Source organism: Nesoenas mayeri, assembly GCF_963082525.1.
Source record: "Nesoenas mayeri genome assembly, chromosome: 1".
NCBI classification, from domain to species: domain Eukaryota; kingdom Metazoa; phylum Chordata; class Aves; order Columbiformes; family Columbidae; genus Nesoenas; species Nesoenas mayeri.
In genome coordinates, this window is record NC_137541.1 from 118,103,299 (window position 1) to 118,120,794 (window position 17,496).

General features: G+C 38.7%; 1 protein-coding gene across 1 annotated transcript in view; it reads right to left on the reverse strand.

Annotated features, from left to right (window-relative positions):
• PDXK (pyridoxal kinase) overlaps nt 1-17,496 on the reverse strand; it is a gene marked incomplete at both ends in the record, with an annotated part of 42,715 nt that overhangs the window by 18,083 nt on the left and 7,136 nt on the right. The window contains one exon of the mRNA XM_080363804.1: nt 5,384-5,438. Coding sequence (XP_080219930.1) covers nt 5,384-5,438 — 55 coding nt within the window. The remainder of the gene's footprint in view (nt 1-5,383; nt 5,439-17,496) is intronic.

The following is a 17,496-nucleotide window of genomic DNA, read 5'->3' on the forward strand; positions in this document are numbered from 1 at the left end:
ATCTAGAGGATCCTTTTTACTACCTGGTAACATGTGCAATACAACCCAAATTTCAGGAGGAAAAAAAGCCCTTGGGAAGCCCCGGCTATGCAAACAAAAACAAAAAACAGGCAAACAAAAAAGGCCAATGCCTTCACCAGATCTGCAGAGAACCGTGATTTCACTAGGAGCTGAACTGTGTTCCAGTAAGAAAAAACCAAACAAATCAAAACTGTCAGCAAGATGGAAACCACACTAAGCCTCTTCCGCAGGGCAGCTTCACGTAACATGATGAACAAGGGGCAAATTACATGACCCTGAATTTATCCTACTCTCCTAGTGGAATATACAACCAAAAAGCAGCTTCTGTAGGTAGAGAGAAGAAAAAGCTGGTTACACATATTCAAAAAGGATTTCACTACCTGAAGGATGGATACCTTGTGGTCCCAGAAAGAGGGAGAGGGATTGGCTGGAAAGGCACGGGGGTAAGGTTCAGCAAAAATTCAGACATACACTGCGTGGTCAAAAAAACACCTGCCTAGCCCTGAACCCAAAACTAGTTAGTAGGGAATGCCAACAGCAAGCTTAAACACAAGAGGTAAATTTGACTTAGGGAAAAGCGTAAGAGTGGTTGGAGTTAGGATGACAAGGAATCACTGTCTTCCTCGGCTAGATATGGGAACTCAGCTGGCAACGAGCACATTTGAAGGCCCAGAGTTGCCCTGCAAGACCTAAAATAAAATCAGCTTCCTATAAATGTTATTTCTATGCCTGCACCACTGAAGATGAATATCCAAAAAAAAGCAACAGAAAATTTAAAACCTTCTGTTTAATTGTCCACTTACTATTAACTCCTACTCTGCAGCAGTATTTCCACTGTGGCGCTCAACAATACAGCAGTTCACAGTCTCACAGCACCTGGCTATTTGCACACATTGTACCAGAACCACAGCCAAGACAACTAAAGAATGAGTTTCAAGTTTGTACTTTGGCAAAACGAATGAATCCTATCTGGAGACTACAGAGCTGGTTAGGCAGAGCAGCTGGATCAATGATTACACCTTTATCTTGGATATTAAAGTGAGACCTTGTATCTTTCACGGAGGAAGACAGCTGAGTCTTCCTTGCTTTGGTTACAAAACCATCAAACAATTCCCCTCCATGCTGGAACTGAGAGACCAGACACAGCGCTGCAAAACGTGATACAGCTCTCCAGAATTGCACTTCGCCCAAACTGACTACATTAGTCTCCCAGATTACTAATAATTTTGAACACACAGATGAACATAAACACTTAAACAGCTTTATACCCCTTCTGCATATCTGTGTTATGGTCTTCTATTGCAATTAAATGTTACATATTTGCTTTTAAGCAGGTAAGGGAATGAAAAACAAGCAAGATATGATGCTTCTTGTCACTCATCCCTCTGAAATGATGAAGGTATTCATTAGCCTCTGAGGAAATGCCTTGGTTCATATGTACAAAAAAGAAAAACAAAAAACAAAAAACAAAACCACAATCAAAAGAGGCAGCTAATACTGCATCCAAGATGAATTTACATACTTTTCTTTCCTGCTTTCCTCCACTGGTACATTTTTTTTTCTTCTTTGAAATATATTTATAAGCCTCTTAGTTACTTCCAAAAACAAGGGGAAAAAAAAGATAAAAATATCCCAGGAATACAAGAAGAAAAAATTTAAAAAATTACAAAGCAAACAAGAGGCACCAAAACAAAACAAACAAACAAACAAAAACAACCAAAAACCTTTCATTTAAGTACAGCAAGGCATATAAGATTTATTTGTTTTCCAACCCTGAACATTCTGTTCTGAAGTCTGAGTTGCTCCTGTGGTGCTCCCTGCAAAACTATTCCATGTAGCTTCCATAAACAAATATTCGACATGGGAAAAGGAAGAAAGAGGTAGTGCTTAATGAACATGATGTGAAGGTAATCTGTTCCCAGCTGTGTCACAAAACTCACATGCAAACTCCAGCAGACAACCTGGTCCAAATATGACTTAATCTTCAGCTACCAGGTGGCCTTGAACAAAACCAGAAATGCAGTACCAAACACTCCATTGGATTTTTCACAGCTGGTCAGTGTGGGAGTAAAATACTACCAGTGTCAGGCACAAGTGGAGATACTTTCTTTTTGTCGTGCACTGCACAGGTGTGAATGACTGCATATGGGCGGTAGACTGCAAAGAATCACATCAACAAGACATAATTACAATTGCTCATGTACTAGACCTACCAGCCAACCCAACCACCCACTACACATCCACTAAGTGGAAGCCAAAAGTGCTTTGCTTAAAAATAAAAAGAAACAGAAAAAAAAAAACACCACAACAGGCTATTTGTTCTGAAGTAGTTTCAAAGGTAGGATTTGGATGGCAAAGTAAGCACATTATATGCTTACCATTAACCTACCAATTAAAACCAAAAATGCAAACCATTGAAGAATTAAACATGCACCCTAAAAAAAAAAAAAAAATTAACTATACAACAATTAAAAAATCTAGATTTTTGAACATCAGACAATGAGATGCTTCTGCAAACAGCACAGTAAAATTGAATAAAACCACAGAATCTTTGTAGGTTGCATGACAGCTTCTTTTATTTATACATGAAGCACGATGCCATTCAAGGATGAGTCACTCTAATCATGAAGTTCCTCATGAAGCAACATGACAAACTGTTCTCCCAGAGGGACTGATTTAAAGCACATTTTCTGAATCTTGAGATTATCGGAGAATAAAGAAAGCTGAATTTTCTGAGCAGGAGTCAGCAGAAATGGGCTTGTGGTATCTTACTAATATAAAAATAGGGCAAAAAAGCGCAATAATGATTCATCAAAGAAAGCCTGTTAGTCATAAATTCTCTCTGCATTTTATCTGTTGCTGACAAGACCAGGCTTAAAGACTGAGATGGGGAAAGAAAAAAATCATGACCAAAGCCTCACACACTTTTTTATCTGTGTCTCCTCTGGTAGATCACCTTGTTTTAGAAACTGGAATTCACAGATTTGGAAGCAAAAATTTGCCCTTGAACGATGACCACAGAAAGGATTCTCATAAGATCTTGTTCTTCTAGGATAATCAATATATCTTTGCCAGTTCATCCAGCACAGGATTCCTGTGTACTGTGGCACTGCTCCAGACACAAGCCACGGCCTAGTGAGGCAGTTTCTGTCCATTAATCCCTGCAGCGGCACAGAGGGCACGTGCAGGGGTTTGCAGGTACTAGTGCAAGTCCGTGTGCAGGCACACGTAAACGTTCAAGCTTGGAAGAGTCTTTGTATGAGGACACCACATGTTCCTATGTACCTCTCTCAAAAATTAGGTGCAAAGTCACCAAGCTTTTAATTTATTCCTAAATTTAAGAAAGGGTATAAAGGATTTCATGGAAAAACTACACTGTTAGAAAACTAGACCTGCCATAAAAGAGAATGTGTCCTTCCTTTTTTTTTCCCATTCCCTTCCTCTTTCAGCCAAATGACCAATACTGCTAAATATAATCTCCTTTTACTCACACTTGGCAAGTACCAAATGGTGTATTGTGATTTTTTTTTCTGAAAGCTTTGCTTCCCAAAGTCATGAGGTTGTGCATCAATCTTTGGGATTTTTTAACACATTTACTAAGACAATCAAGATTACAGGAAAGAAAAAAAAAATAATGTGACTCCTAAACTTGGGGAGATGAAAGTTCCAAATATTTTAAAGAATTGCAACCTTTGAGATATTTTGGGGATATTTATTTAGGCCTTGGGGGGTGGGGTGGTAGGGGACAGGCAGATGGAATCACAAATTTTTGTTCTTTCTACTATCTTCATTGTCTGCCAAACCACGAATGAAGCACTGGTAACCTTCCTCCAGCTGCGACACTATTAGAAAGAAGGAAGATTTGTTTAAGAACCTGGTCATCCTATTGGTAATGTAATAATTTTCCTGCTTTCAGACACATTTAGTTTATCATACAATAAAACATTTTTTAAGCTCTTTTAAAGCCCTATGATGCTGATTTGATCTTGAAACTGAAAGCCAACAAATGACAGGTGCTCATCTATTTTGAGCACTGAGTTATTTCATGTGAAAAAATTGCTTCATTTCTGGAAGATTACAGCAGGTTTACCCAGCTATCAAAAATGAAACAAAAAAATCCCAAACTCCACAACCAACTACATTAAAAGAAACAGAATGTACATTTAAGTATCTCTTGAAAACATGAGAGAATCTTTGTACTGTGCCAAAGGATACAAGCAGAATAAGCAGCTTTTTATCTGAGCCAGGAAAGATCCTCAACGTTTGTTTCATTATTATCTCTTTTGTGCCTTTCCCCAACAAGCAGAGATGGCTTTCTAGCTACCTTTGAAACTTTCATTTCTTCTTCCCAGGGTGCCACTGAATTCCTTCCATGATAGGAACAGCTTACAACCTTTTTGAAAGTTGCACAGAGCTCAATCTAGTAAGAGAAGACAGAGGCTTCCTGCTCTGCTGTCTATTCTAAAAATTTAGCAGTTTGTTAATGGGGCTGTACCTGTGAGATATTAGGGAAGTATCTCAACTTCTTTTTTTTCCTTTGTTAGAAACAACTTTTGCTCTTTTCCACGATGTAAAAGCCAGAATTTGTTATTGGATTATTTTTCAAGACATCCTTAGAATTTCTTTATCTAGAGTAGATCTCTCCTCAAAAAACCTGCCACCACCATAGCAATAGACGTGTCTCTATTGATCCAAAAATAGCAAGTCACTTGGAGCTCTTTTATGGGTGAAAAGTATTGATAAAATAAATTTCAATGTTCTTTTGAAAACTAAAGCCCTCTTTCACTGTGAGTGTTAGAAAGTCTGAAAGTATTATGTCAGTGCTTCATGTTCAGGCTTATAACCCAAGTGGAAAAAAACACCCAAATGTATTAAGACCCCATCCTCTTCCTCCCTCTAGAATTTACTTTTAGGATGCTTGCTAGCCAGCTGAGTGGGCACATAAAAACAGGAAACATTGTGTCTAGCTCAGTATTTTGATGTTTGGGTTGGTAATAGGATTATGAGTGTCATAGAGCCATAATGAACAGAAAAGAGTACTGAAGAGTCCTCCCGTTCACAGGTCCGCCTGCATAAATGGCTGTATTTGTGTTATTTCACTAAGTTAATTAGATTACTGCCTAACAAAAGAAAGTCACATTCTGAAGTAGCAGAACAGGACATTACCACATCACACCATGCCTGAATGCCAAATACAGACTTCGATCAAAACCTAAAAATTACATTTCTGTCCTATATCCTGAACATGTGTGTGAAAACCTAAGACCGATGTTCTTTCCACTGTCATGTGATGAGGTGAGCCACACCTTCAGTAGAGCTGAGTGACTGCAGAGTGGTATCTGAAGACACGTGTAAAATTTACCTGTGTGGTTTGAAAACTGGACAGAGTTCACCGTATCAACTTCAAATCCCAAAACCTGTAACAAAACACAGGAATATTTATTTTACAAACACAGCTTTACTAACATGTTATGAACACCACAAAACAAAAGAAAGGATTCTTATTTCCCAGTGCATATTTTAAAATCTTGAGTGCTGTTTCAAAGTGAAAGCTGAGTCAACAAACATACAACATAAACAAACAACACAGTACTTCACTGCAGCAGTGGACACAGAACAAAAGTCACACTGGCAACAGCACCAGAAAAACAGAGCTCTGGATACTCAGGCTGGAGCTCATCTGAAGATAAGGACAGAGAGGCTGGTCCACCAGCGATGACTGAAACCCTGAAGAAAGCCTTGGCTAGTCTTTCTTGGCAAGAAAAGCAGTCTAAATTTCAAGGTACTAAATTAATAAAAAATATGGAGAGAGGATGCTCTTAGCATTCCAGAAAGCCAATCTTTTTTAAAGGAGAACAGAAGAATCTTAAAAGGTATCAACGTTACAAGCCATACTTGGATGTCACAACCAGTTTCTTTACAACTAGAAGAGAACAGAAAGAAATCCCAGAGAACTAATTTGGGGCATGATTAGGCAATTAAAGGGCTCTTAAAAACACAAAGTAAAAAAAAAGCCTAAAGCATGCTCCAAAAGCTACCTGCTACCTTGCATTACCAGCAATCCAAATATTGAAATACCCAAGAATTTGCTAGTGCAACCAACAAACACATTCTTGTTGCCCAAAAGGAAACAAATACTATGAAAATAAGAGCACTGAATCAGGAGAAAGATAATGAGGATTTTTAACCTGACAGTACCTGCTTAATACAGACAGGCTTTGCTGTTCAAGACATTTTTAGACATTTTTATCTGCCACGAAAGAAATTCTAATGCAACAGTGACATAACAGTCTGACATTTAATATTTGTTTCCACATCCTACATGGCTCTGAGTAAGAATTCTCCTCAAAAGAAGAGCTGCTATATATGGCTCAGTGAGTCATACTGGGGGATAACAGTAATGATGCATTGCTGTTTATGATCCACTTTCAGGCAATTTGCTGGGGAGGTGGGAGTGAACAAATGAAGCTTTTGCCAGTCACGTTTTTCACTGAGACGCATGACTCTCCCTTTTTATCACAAAGGCAACCCGTCCACATACATTAAAAATCTACGGGTGTATGGTGCCAGACATGAGGTTTTCCCTGTGCACGGACCTTCTCTCACACAAGAAAGCCAAGAAGTGGTAAAGGCTCCTATTTCAAACCCTGGGCCATTCCAAGATAGGTGTACATGCTGCAACGGGTGGTTCCTTCTGCCAGCAGGCACTACATTTCTGTCATCTCACAGCTCAGAGTCCACACAAGTCTTCACAGAACAAGTCTCTTCTTTCACTGTATAATAAAGGTTTCTATTCATTCCAAAGAGAAAGTAAAGTAATCTTACGTTAATGATACACAGACTGGTGTGTTGGCTCAGCGTGATCAAGTTAAAATTAAGCTCAGTGCCTATCAGTTTCTTATTTCACCTTGGTGAATTTTATTTTAAAGACCGAGGGATGAAAGGGCCATACATTAACATGGCCGTACTGTTATGACATTAACCTTGATATATGCATGTGCTGTTCAAAGAAATAAATGAGAACGTTACTTCTAATGAGACTGTAATCCCATATTCAACTCCCCTCTCTGCAATGAACAGACCTAAGAAGTTCTAATTTCCTTCAAACATCTTGGCACCAATTGTGAATTAATCCATTTCTATGTAATGTTTAGATCACATTTCCAACTATTAAACCATTGACATAACAGAACACATTTACTATGATTTACTAGCTCATCAGGTTTACACTTAGTGCTGTAGGGAAGAAGAGCATGCACAACTGCTTGTAGGGAGGGCTGTTTTATCATATGGATAAGCACTGTACCAGCTGATAGTTACCAGAAATAGCAGTCCTTTATTGCCTCTACCAGCACTAGCTATCATTTGATTTCTCAACAAGCTTTTCTGTAGGATTAGGGATTTTGGATTTGTTTTGGCCAGTTTATCTGCTTCAACCAGCAGAAAGGGAAATGCAAGGGAGGCCAGCTCTAACCTGATGCGTAGCTGTCTCCAACAGCTTTGCTGTCTACTTCGTAAAAAGAAAGTTAAAGGAAATGCTTCTGAACCGTCAAAGTCCCAGGCAGCTCAAATTCAGCAAAGGAGCTTTCTCACCAGTGCAGAAGAGGCTAAAAAGCCTTCAAACATCTCCCTAACAATCATTTAATGGTGTTAGTCAATTCTGTCACAGTTTCTAATTATTCCTAAAGTTTTCTTTCGAATAAATGTACATGACTGTAGTCTAATACACCTAATTACACAGAATAACAGAATGGTTGCGGTTGGAAGGGACTTCCGGAGATCATCTGCTCCCACCCACCTGCTAAAGCAGGTTCACAATTCTCTGGTTCTGACTCAACCCTCAAAATAAGCCACAGCTGCTACTTCAAGGAATTTCTTTTTACAAATGTTATTTTTTACAAAAGATCTTAGTTCTGGTTCGTCTGTAAAATGCAACCTTTTGGACTTTGCTACTGTGCTAATGCATGAATCAGAGCTTTGTTTAAAATGTATAGTCTCTCTCCCTTGCAGAAAACATTTCAATCATACATATACTGAAACATGTTATTGATTCACCACAAAGAACTAGTACCAAAGGTTGTCAGAAATGCGAGATTACAAACATACATTTCCTTCAAGAGGTCAGCCTAAGTTGTGCCTGTTATGTAAAGGAAGGCAGATTGTAAAACAAGAGAAATAAAACTGTTCCACATTACGGCAAATTGTGAGCATAGCAACAGAGGAATTAACAGGAAGATTTTGAAGCAAATGCAACATCTCAAATTCAGTTTTAATGATTGCTAAGCATTATGTTCATATTTGTAGAATCTACATTATGTACCAATGGACTGGAGACAAATAAAAGTACTCATTTTTACCTTCTAAACTTACTTGTTATTTGACTGTTAACACCACCTGAGACTGAAAACAGTTATCTTCAAAGATTAGCACTGCTTCAGAGTAAATATTAATATAAATTCTCATTTAATAATTCTATTTACTCTGAGAAATGCTTAGAGAAATGTGAAAAGCTGTTACTGAACTGCTTCTGTTTGAAATTTGTATTGCACCTTTACTATGCTTCTGCATGGAAAAAAGTAAATTTTCAAAAGTATCACACACTTTACAGTACTCAGGAAGTTTTCCTTTTTCCTTGCTTGTGTTCAGCCTGGGTTTTTGTTGTTACTGGGTTTTGTTTGTTTGCTTGTTTTTAAGATATAAGTATCTTAAATCTAAATGTGCAAGAAAAACTGTCACTTGTATTATGTGAACTTCTGAACTGAACTACATTTTATTGCTTTCCTGGCTACTAAACATTAGAAACAAATCAACCAAACAATTTCCAATGCATTATATGTATATATATTTAGAGAAAGAGAGGTTTAGAGAGGTCTGAGAGACATCCTGTGGAATCACTGTCCTTGGAGGTTTTCAAGACCCAAGAGGCCAAAGCCCTGAGCAACGTGGTCTGAGTGCTGACTCAGCTTTGCGCAAGCACTGGACTGGGGACATCCCCAGGTCCCTTCCAGCCTGGGTCACTCTGTCATTCAATGATACTGCTACACAAAAAAGCTCAGCTTTACCCATTGTAGAACTCCATGTGTAAAATTACACAAAATATCATCACCTGCTACCCAACCTAGAGTTCTGGTTATAAGAATAAAATACAGAGGTATGGTATGTTTACACTATTAACTATGCCAGCTTTGTCAGTAAAGATAATACGTCCTTTGCTGTTAAATGATCAGCGGACCAATTTAACTAGAATGTTTGAGTTTGTACTTAATTTAGACCTAATTCTGCAAGAAAAAAATTCAATTAAAAATACCTCCCCATTCTGCAACATGGTCAGTACATATTTCTCTCTTTGGGCACCAGGTTTATGCTTCTGGTGGCTTCATTTTAAGGTTTGAAGCTAAAACCACAAAGCAGTAAAACAGCTCAAATTAGAGAAAAAATCTGGAACAATGAGTGAAAGACAGAGTAAGGAGAAAAACTAGGAGCATGAGGAAGAAAAGAAAAAGATTGTATAAAATCAAACTTTGTAAACCGCACATTTCTTCCACAGTATTTACGTCCCCTGATACATGTTCACAGGTTGCTATCTGTATTTCATGGAACAAAGCTGGGACCTCCATCGAATTTCTCCAGTTCCTCCACAGTTCTTAATTTTGGAAAACATTACCTTTACCATACCAGAACACATCAAAACCAATTTCCTCAAGTGAGCCCACAAACCAAATGGTTTGTAAACTACAAGTCCAGGGAAAATAGCAGAGGTTGAAGTTGCTCATACAAATTATTTTGTTGGGAACACAAGTTAACTGCTTTATTGTATGCATAATTAGAGTCTGACATTCAGATCTCAGCTACAAATGCACCGCAGGTAAAAATCTCACAATGTAATTTGTTCACATCTCTAAAAATCTAAGTTTATCACAAGGCAACACAGTTTGACAAGAAAATGGCACTGGCTAAGAAGAAAGAAGATTCTGCTAACTGGGAGAAAAGAACCTTTCAGGCTCACACTTTCGAAAGAAGGATTTGACTTTCATGAACCTTGTTCTCCCAAAAATAAATGCATCATTGTATTGCAACACTAAACTTCCTTGCACTTCAAATCCCCTGTTTTGTACCAAGATACTCACTTTATAATTAAAGTTTGTGGAAAAAGGATGACTCTATTTCAATTAATGTTCAAATGATGAACCGTCCAAGCCAGGTATGTCCTGTCCTTTGTGCCAACAGATGGGAACAGACTGATGAATAGAGCAAAGTAGCAGTAAATATTAAGACTTGTGAGAAGAAAGTCAACACAGACTAGACAAGTGAACCAAAACCGAGTGAACCAACCAGCCGTTCACACACACAGTAAGAATACCGCTAGGGACAAGACACTGGTCCATCCCCAGCTGCCAAAGAACAGTTTACGGAATTCATGCTCTGCAGAATCCACTATAATGCATTATATGCACTCTGTGTGCTGCCATGGTCTCTACAGTAGTGTATAATACGTGCAGCCTTGTACTTTGTTTTTCGGAACACAGACCATGCCACCTGCTGCTGCAACAACAAACTCAAAACCCCTTTCTTTTTCTCCACAAATTAATGGCTTTTTATGGAAGCCTTCCACTAGTCAAACCAAAATGTACTGTTTAATTTTCAAAAGTTAATGGAAGCACATGACAAGCCCATAGGCTCTACAGAAAGGAAATAAAAGTCCTCAGTTTCAAAAGCCAGTCAAGCTTTCCAAGTAATGGGGAAGTGCTTTGATTTATATCACTTAAAGTACACAATAGCATTTCAAAAAACAGAAATGAATATTCAAGAGCAAGTTCTACATCTCTATTTTTATTTTGTGTGTATGTATTAAACATACACAATTTTTTATTAAGCTTAAGAACATGTGAAGTTTATCCCAATGCAAACATCTTCCCTGTGACTATGAATTTTAGTTAACATACTTAATAATTCCCTAATTACAGTCTTACTTCTCTGCCTCCAGAAACATGATTTACAAAAGGGAATTCAACAACAAGGTAAGCTGGCATAAAGTACTTGAATAAATGAATCTGGCCCAAAAAAAGAAGCTAAAAGCAGACAGGTATACTGACAGAGTATATCCGGTGCCCCATACAAGGGGAAATAATCTCAAAAGTATTAACCAGTAGCTCACCAGAACCACGATGTATGTACTGAAAGTAAAACAGTTCCCCTGCTCAGGACTGCACAAGCCACGTTGACTAACCTCAGAGGGCCTCTATCTGAGCATATATGACAGACACACAAAACCAATCAAAAGCCTGAAGAGCCCCACTATATGATCATATTTTCTTCCAGAGTATCTCCCTCCTCATCCAAATTTAGATGACAGGTGGTTGCATTGTTATTAACAGGACACACATATTGTAGGTCCTGCATCAACAGGAAAATTACTTCTGTAGCAATGTAACACTGACAGATGGATCAATCAAAGGACAGAGTTTTATAGACTAAAAACATACATAACCAAAGAAGGGTACAGAGATGTAAACAGACACAATTTCGGAGAAATCGTGTTAATTCCCCAAACTGCTGACTTTCAGCAGAACATGTGTATAATTCACAAACTGAATTAGTCAGTAATACCTGTATTTGTCTATAAAAATCACCATATCACATAAACCAAAACCATTCCATCCCTTGCAATTTTTTTTACATGTATTAAAACTGAGCTTAATTGAAAGTCATTAACAGAATTAACTCAAATGCCACAGTTAAAATTACCCACTCAAACAAGGCAATTGAGTTTTGGGGCTTTTTTTGCTAAGTAATGGCAATGATACTTTAAAATAAGAAAGTCTGTGTATCGGGCCATGAAATGTACTACAATCAATAAGTAGTGTAAGTCATTTGCACGTATGTGCTACTATTTATGTACTACAGCTTGGAACTTTGTCTCACACAGCAACAATCACAGTAGTTCCAGTGAACATCATTGCTTCACTGTATTCTTCTGGACATGGAACAGAAACATCTGAAAAGGCTGAATTTCTGTAATCAAATTAATTTGAAGGGGAAGAAAGAGAAAGGATTTCCCAGTTGCAGCTTGTACCTCTCACTGTGGGCCAGCTCTTTCACTTAACTGCATCTTCTTCCATTTGATACTGAATCAAAAAAAAAAAACAACAACATTGTACTGGATGTCAAAAATAGAACACAAATTAAGTTTGAGAAAAGGAACTTGGCAAAAAGAAAAGGCATTTCCTGGCAATGAGTGAAGCAGGCGTAATTGCTGGCGTAGGTTGATAAACTGAAACTGCTATTGACTAACCCAATCTCTTTTTTCTCTTTCTGAGCTTTTAATAAACCATACCAAGTAGATAATGAGAACTCCGTACATATAATATGGCTGTATTTTAGGGCAGCATTTGACAAGGCACTGCAAAGAAAAAACACTAAGATATTGGAGATATTGTACCAGGATAAAAATACAAGAGCAAACATAAAAGCTCAAGAACAGGGATGCTGGAGATGTTGGTGATTCATTCATCTGGAGTCAGATACCAAACTCTGAGTTTACAAACAGACAATTAGAAAACAAACAATAAAAAAAATAGGCAGATGACCGGGGGGGGGGGGGGGGGGGAAGCTTTTTCACCAGTGGCAAAGGTAAAAAAAACCAAAACACAAAAAAAACCAAAACACACACACACACGCAAAAAACAAAACAAAATACACCAAAAAACCCCCCACACAGAAAAAAAACCACACACACAAAGAAAACAAAAAAAACCCAAAAACCACAAAAAAAACCCCACCAAAAAAACAAACAAAAAACCACACAAAAAAATCACAAAAAGACACCAAAACGAACCCAAAAACTGAAAAAAACAAACAACAAAAAAACCCCCACAAAACAAACAAACAAAAAACCAAACAAAACCACCATGTCTTTCCCTATCTGAACCTACCTTTCACCTCAATTTCCTGTACTCTCAAGTCATACTCCATGCATCTCTTAAACTGTTTTCTTCCCTTCTTGGCTTTCACGTTACAAAAAATATACATGAGAAGCAGCAAGGTTTGGAGGAGATTGGGATATATTATATATGCTGCAGCCACATTTATTTGATGCTTCATTGTTGCTCTATGGCCACAAGTCCTCAGGCCCACCAACAACTAGGCCCACATCAGCAAAAACAAGACAAGATGACCAGCTCAGGTAACTTATTGCAGCTTCTTGACTGACACTCCCTTTTCACCTCTGATGAACTACATACCAATTTTCAGGATTTGCAAGCTGACTAGCACTGGACACCACAGAGGACATACTAGAGACGGAGCAGAAAACAAATGCCTCTCTTTTCTGCCAGAGCAGACTGCATTTTTTGTCAAAGTGCTCTGGCAAAATTGGTACTTGCTGAGAACTTGCAGATGGGCTGATCTAGCTGTAACATTGTGACCATCTGAACAGAAAAGACTAGAACAGCCTGAGACTGCAATTAATTTATCTTCAAATAGTTTGTTTCTTGATTTTTCTGAAAAGGCTCACAATATAAGTACATATCTAAAACACAATCAGGCCAAATTCAAGATGAGGATAATGGTGCCTTAAGGATGCTCCTCCAAATAAGCCCTGGATATAAAGGAATGCTTCAGAGCAAATACCACCATGTCACTCAGTTTTACTTCCCACCCTGACAGACTGATTGGTACGCATTGCTAACTATTCAGTGCAGGATACTAAGATGACACAAAATACATGCCTTGATCAAAATTCCCCCTAAGCCATTTTGTTCACCACTAAGAAATTCCTTGTTCTATATCACCAGCATTTTTCCACAGGCTACTCAAACGAACAGTCTGTTGTGCCTCTAGGACGCACACGCTCATTGCCATTACTTCATGTATTACACCAGTTCAGTTCAGCATCAACCAGACTGCAGAGTCCAAAGATTTGTGGTAAAGCTGCTCTATTAACCTTCCTATGGGCAGGAGGTCACTCCTTCCATCTGGGTTGGGATCAAGTGATGGATCTGCAAGGCACTGATTCGTAAGGGGTAAGGTAATGAAAGACAAGGAAGTAACAGCTTCTATTTTCCTCTTCATTCTTCCCACTAAGGGAAGGAAAGGGAAAAAAAAAAAGAAAAAGAAAAAGAAAATGAGTTGGTACTGTGGGTTCCTGACCACCTTCCACCCAAGAAATACATTTTCACCCTCATCCTGAGATTCTGCTTACTGTTAGGTAAGAGTGACCTCAGATAATAACTTCTAATTTCAGATGGAGAAGCTGTGGCTCACATATTCTTTTGAAGAATTAAAAAAATCTGCAGTTTTGCTGCAAATTTCAGATTAATCATCTTCATGCTGCTACTACACTTGGGTGTAATTTGACAAAAACACCATACTTGTCACTGCAAACTCCTGCCAACTGGCATCATGCACAGTGCTACACAAGGACATTTACAAACACTGATTAGGAGAAGCAGACATACACAGCAGCAATAGGTCCAACAGGCATGGACTTAATCTATTTTTTATCTTAGTGAATGAAATTGGGGGAGGGGAGGAATCCCACAACACATTCTTTTCCTCTGATTTTTATTTCATTTTTAATCCGGCTGTTCATATTTTAGATAGCTAGCTCTCTGTCAGTCTATTAGCATAGCATGGCAAGCACATTATGTACATCTACAGTGGAGTTATCCTACAGAAAGATATTTGTTTTATCCAGCACATATGCTTTATTTGGCCTTCTTAGGTAGACTATTAATGGATCCCACTCTCCTTAAAATGCAACATAACATATGCTTGTGTTAGGGAACAGACTGCCTTAGCTTATTGAATTATTTGGTATACTGCTTCTTACAGAACTTGGTTAGAAACTGCTTATATAGAATTCGCTTAGCATAAGTAAGTTTGCTTAGCACAACTTCTACAAGCTGTGAACCTTTGAACTTTCTGCTTCATTGAGTAAAAAATGCCTCAGAGTCTTCAAGATAGAAAATAAGGGGAGCTGCATCCCTGGATATAAGTAAAGGAAAAGAACTGCATGTAACAGAAGAATAACCAAGAATTTACTTTCTCCAGCTGCAGGTGCAAAATAGCAACTGTAGGTGAGAACTGGCAGCTCGCTTGATGAAAGTGAAGAGATCCAATGAAGAACAAGGAAATCCAAGACTCTCATTTCGCAATTGGCCTGAAGTGAGACACAGGGCGTAGGGGGGAAAATGACTTGGAATTTGAGGGTGTAATTGTCCAAGGTTTTTTTGCTGAGGATCCCTCTACAGGAGGCACCCAGCTGAAGCTGCTCTATGCTGTACCTTGCAAATACATTAATTTAAGAAGACCTTCTGGAATCCATGCCTGAGTCTCTGCTACAGGAAACCTAGGGAAAAGAAACTTCTTTAACACTTGTAAAAGTGGACAGGAAGCAACCCTCTGAAAGATGTGCCATGTTATGCAAAGATTACACCAAGGCCACTGCAGGGAAAGCATGAGGCTTCTAGAGAACAGTTAAATGTCTCACCAATTCCTTCAGAGAAAGAAGATGTCTTAGATAAGGGCGTACTTTGAGGAATGTTTCTTTCAGCAGATGCCAGGTGCAGGAGCCTGGGGCTTGCTCCTGATCTGGCACCTCAGCTATGCCAAAAGAGCTGCCTGTGGGGCTGGTAGGGAACTGGGTCAGGAAACTGACTCACAAGATAAAGATTTTCTTCTTTTTCCTTTGTCAAATTATTTATAACCTGGATTGCTTCTCAGAGCAGTTTACCACATGGCCTCACTAAATTAATTTCCTTGAAGAGTAGAAGTGAACAGCAGAGTACTGCAGGTGGAAGAACCAGCTGGTGGTGGCAGGAAAAGAGCAAGACGTTCTCAAGCTTGCTTTGCTACTGAAGCCAGCAGATCATGAAACTATACCCCAGAGCAGGGGTGTCAAACTCGTTTTCTCTGGGGGGCAACATCAGCCTCACAGTTGCCTTCAAAGGGCCGAATGTAATTTTAGGACTGTGTCAATGTAACTACTCCTACACTGACACAGTCCTAAAATTACATTCGGCCCTTTGAAGGCAACCGCGAAGCTCAAGTGGCCCCTGGTGAAAATGAGTTTGACGCCCCTGCCCTAGAGGGTAGGTGACAATATAAAATCTCTCAAATTTAAACACTAAATTGCCATATATTTGTTTGGTTATTGTATGAATGAGCAGAGGCACAATGTTACTTCCAATAACTACAGTCAGAACAGAAACAACCATCCCTAATACAAAGCTACCAGCAATATTTGACTACAAAAGGAATAATCTGGGACATAGTTTATAGGTTGTGCCGGTCCACAAACAGCAACATCAAATAATGTGCTGCAGGAAATACTACTCCTGCTGGCCTCAGTTTTAAACATTTTTAAACGTTTTTTTGTTTGTGTTTCTCTTAGCTGCTCAGAGTGTCTGATGGTTTCCACAGGTAACATGGTGCCTACCCCTATGACACAGGGGCTGTATTCTGCCAGAAGAGTGAGGGTAACCACAGTAAAGAGCTGGACACATAGAAGAAGTGTTTTCCTTCAGCCTAAACTTGTTCAGCAGTAGCCATCACCCAAAACAAATGCTGTAAAATACAGGAAGATACACAGACTTATAAGAAATACATATATATTTTAATTGATTAGATTTAGGCCAAACTTTACTAAATACATCACCATAAATTCCATCATATAATCCTGCAAAAGTAGTATCAAATTTTGAGAATTTGGTCAACATTTTTTCTCTTATATCATTTTTTTCTTTCCTCTTCCAGAAGATGGGGACAGAATTACCATGTACAGGAGCTATGAACAAACACAGTAAAATTCAGGAAGAAAGCAAATAGTTTAGTCTTAATGATAAAGAGAGAACTATTAAGTGGAGTATGAAAGAGAAGATATTTATTAGCTAGCAATCTGCCAAGTTAAGTAAGCCAAAAAATGTTGCCTTATTCTGATATTGTGGGACAGATCAGCACTTCACTTCTTTGGCAGTTTCAAGTATGCTGACATAGCAAATGCTATTCTTGAAGACTGCCATGGATTCCTTCCTTCAACTTACTATGTCACTGACAGCCATGTCATCCTTGCTTGAGATTTCCACGCAAATAGTCTTCTGAGAGGTAAAACATGACTGGATCCCTCAGCGGGGCAGAAGGGGAACAGTTGTGATCAGACTAGAAAGGGTTCCCTAGTCAGAAAAAGCATTTACCTGTTTTCAGAAAGAAATGCATCTACAGATCAGAAAGTGGCTCTCCAGTTTTTGCTTTGCCACACGGGAGACTCTTTACCATTTTTCAGTATGTACCCTAGCACCTCCTCAATCCCACACATCCCTCTGGCAGGAGGTGCTTTGCATTCCCAAGAGAGTGAAGTTAAATCAGTGTGGAAGGATTTCTACTCAGCCCAAACTCGTTGATATGTTTAAAATTTACACAGGAGGAAGAATGTGAAATGAGGTGGCTTTTTGGTTTTCTTTTCTGTTTGTGCGATTC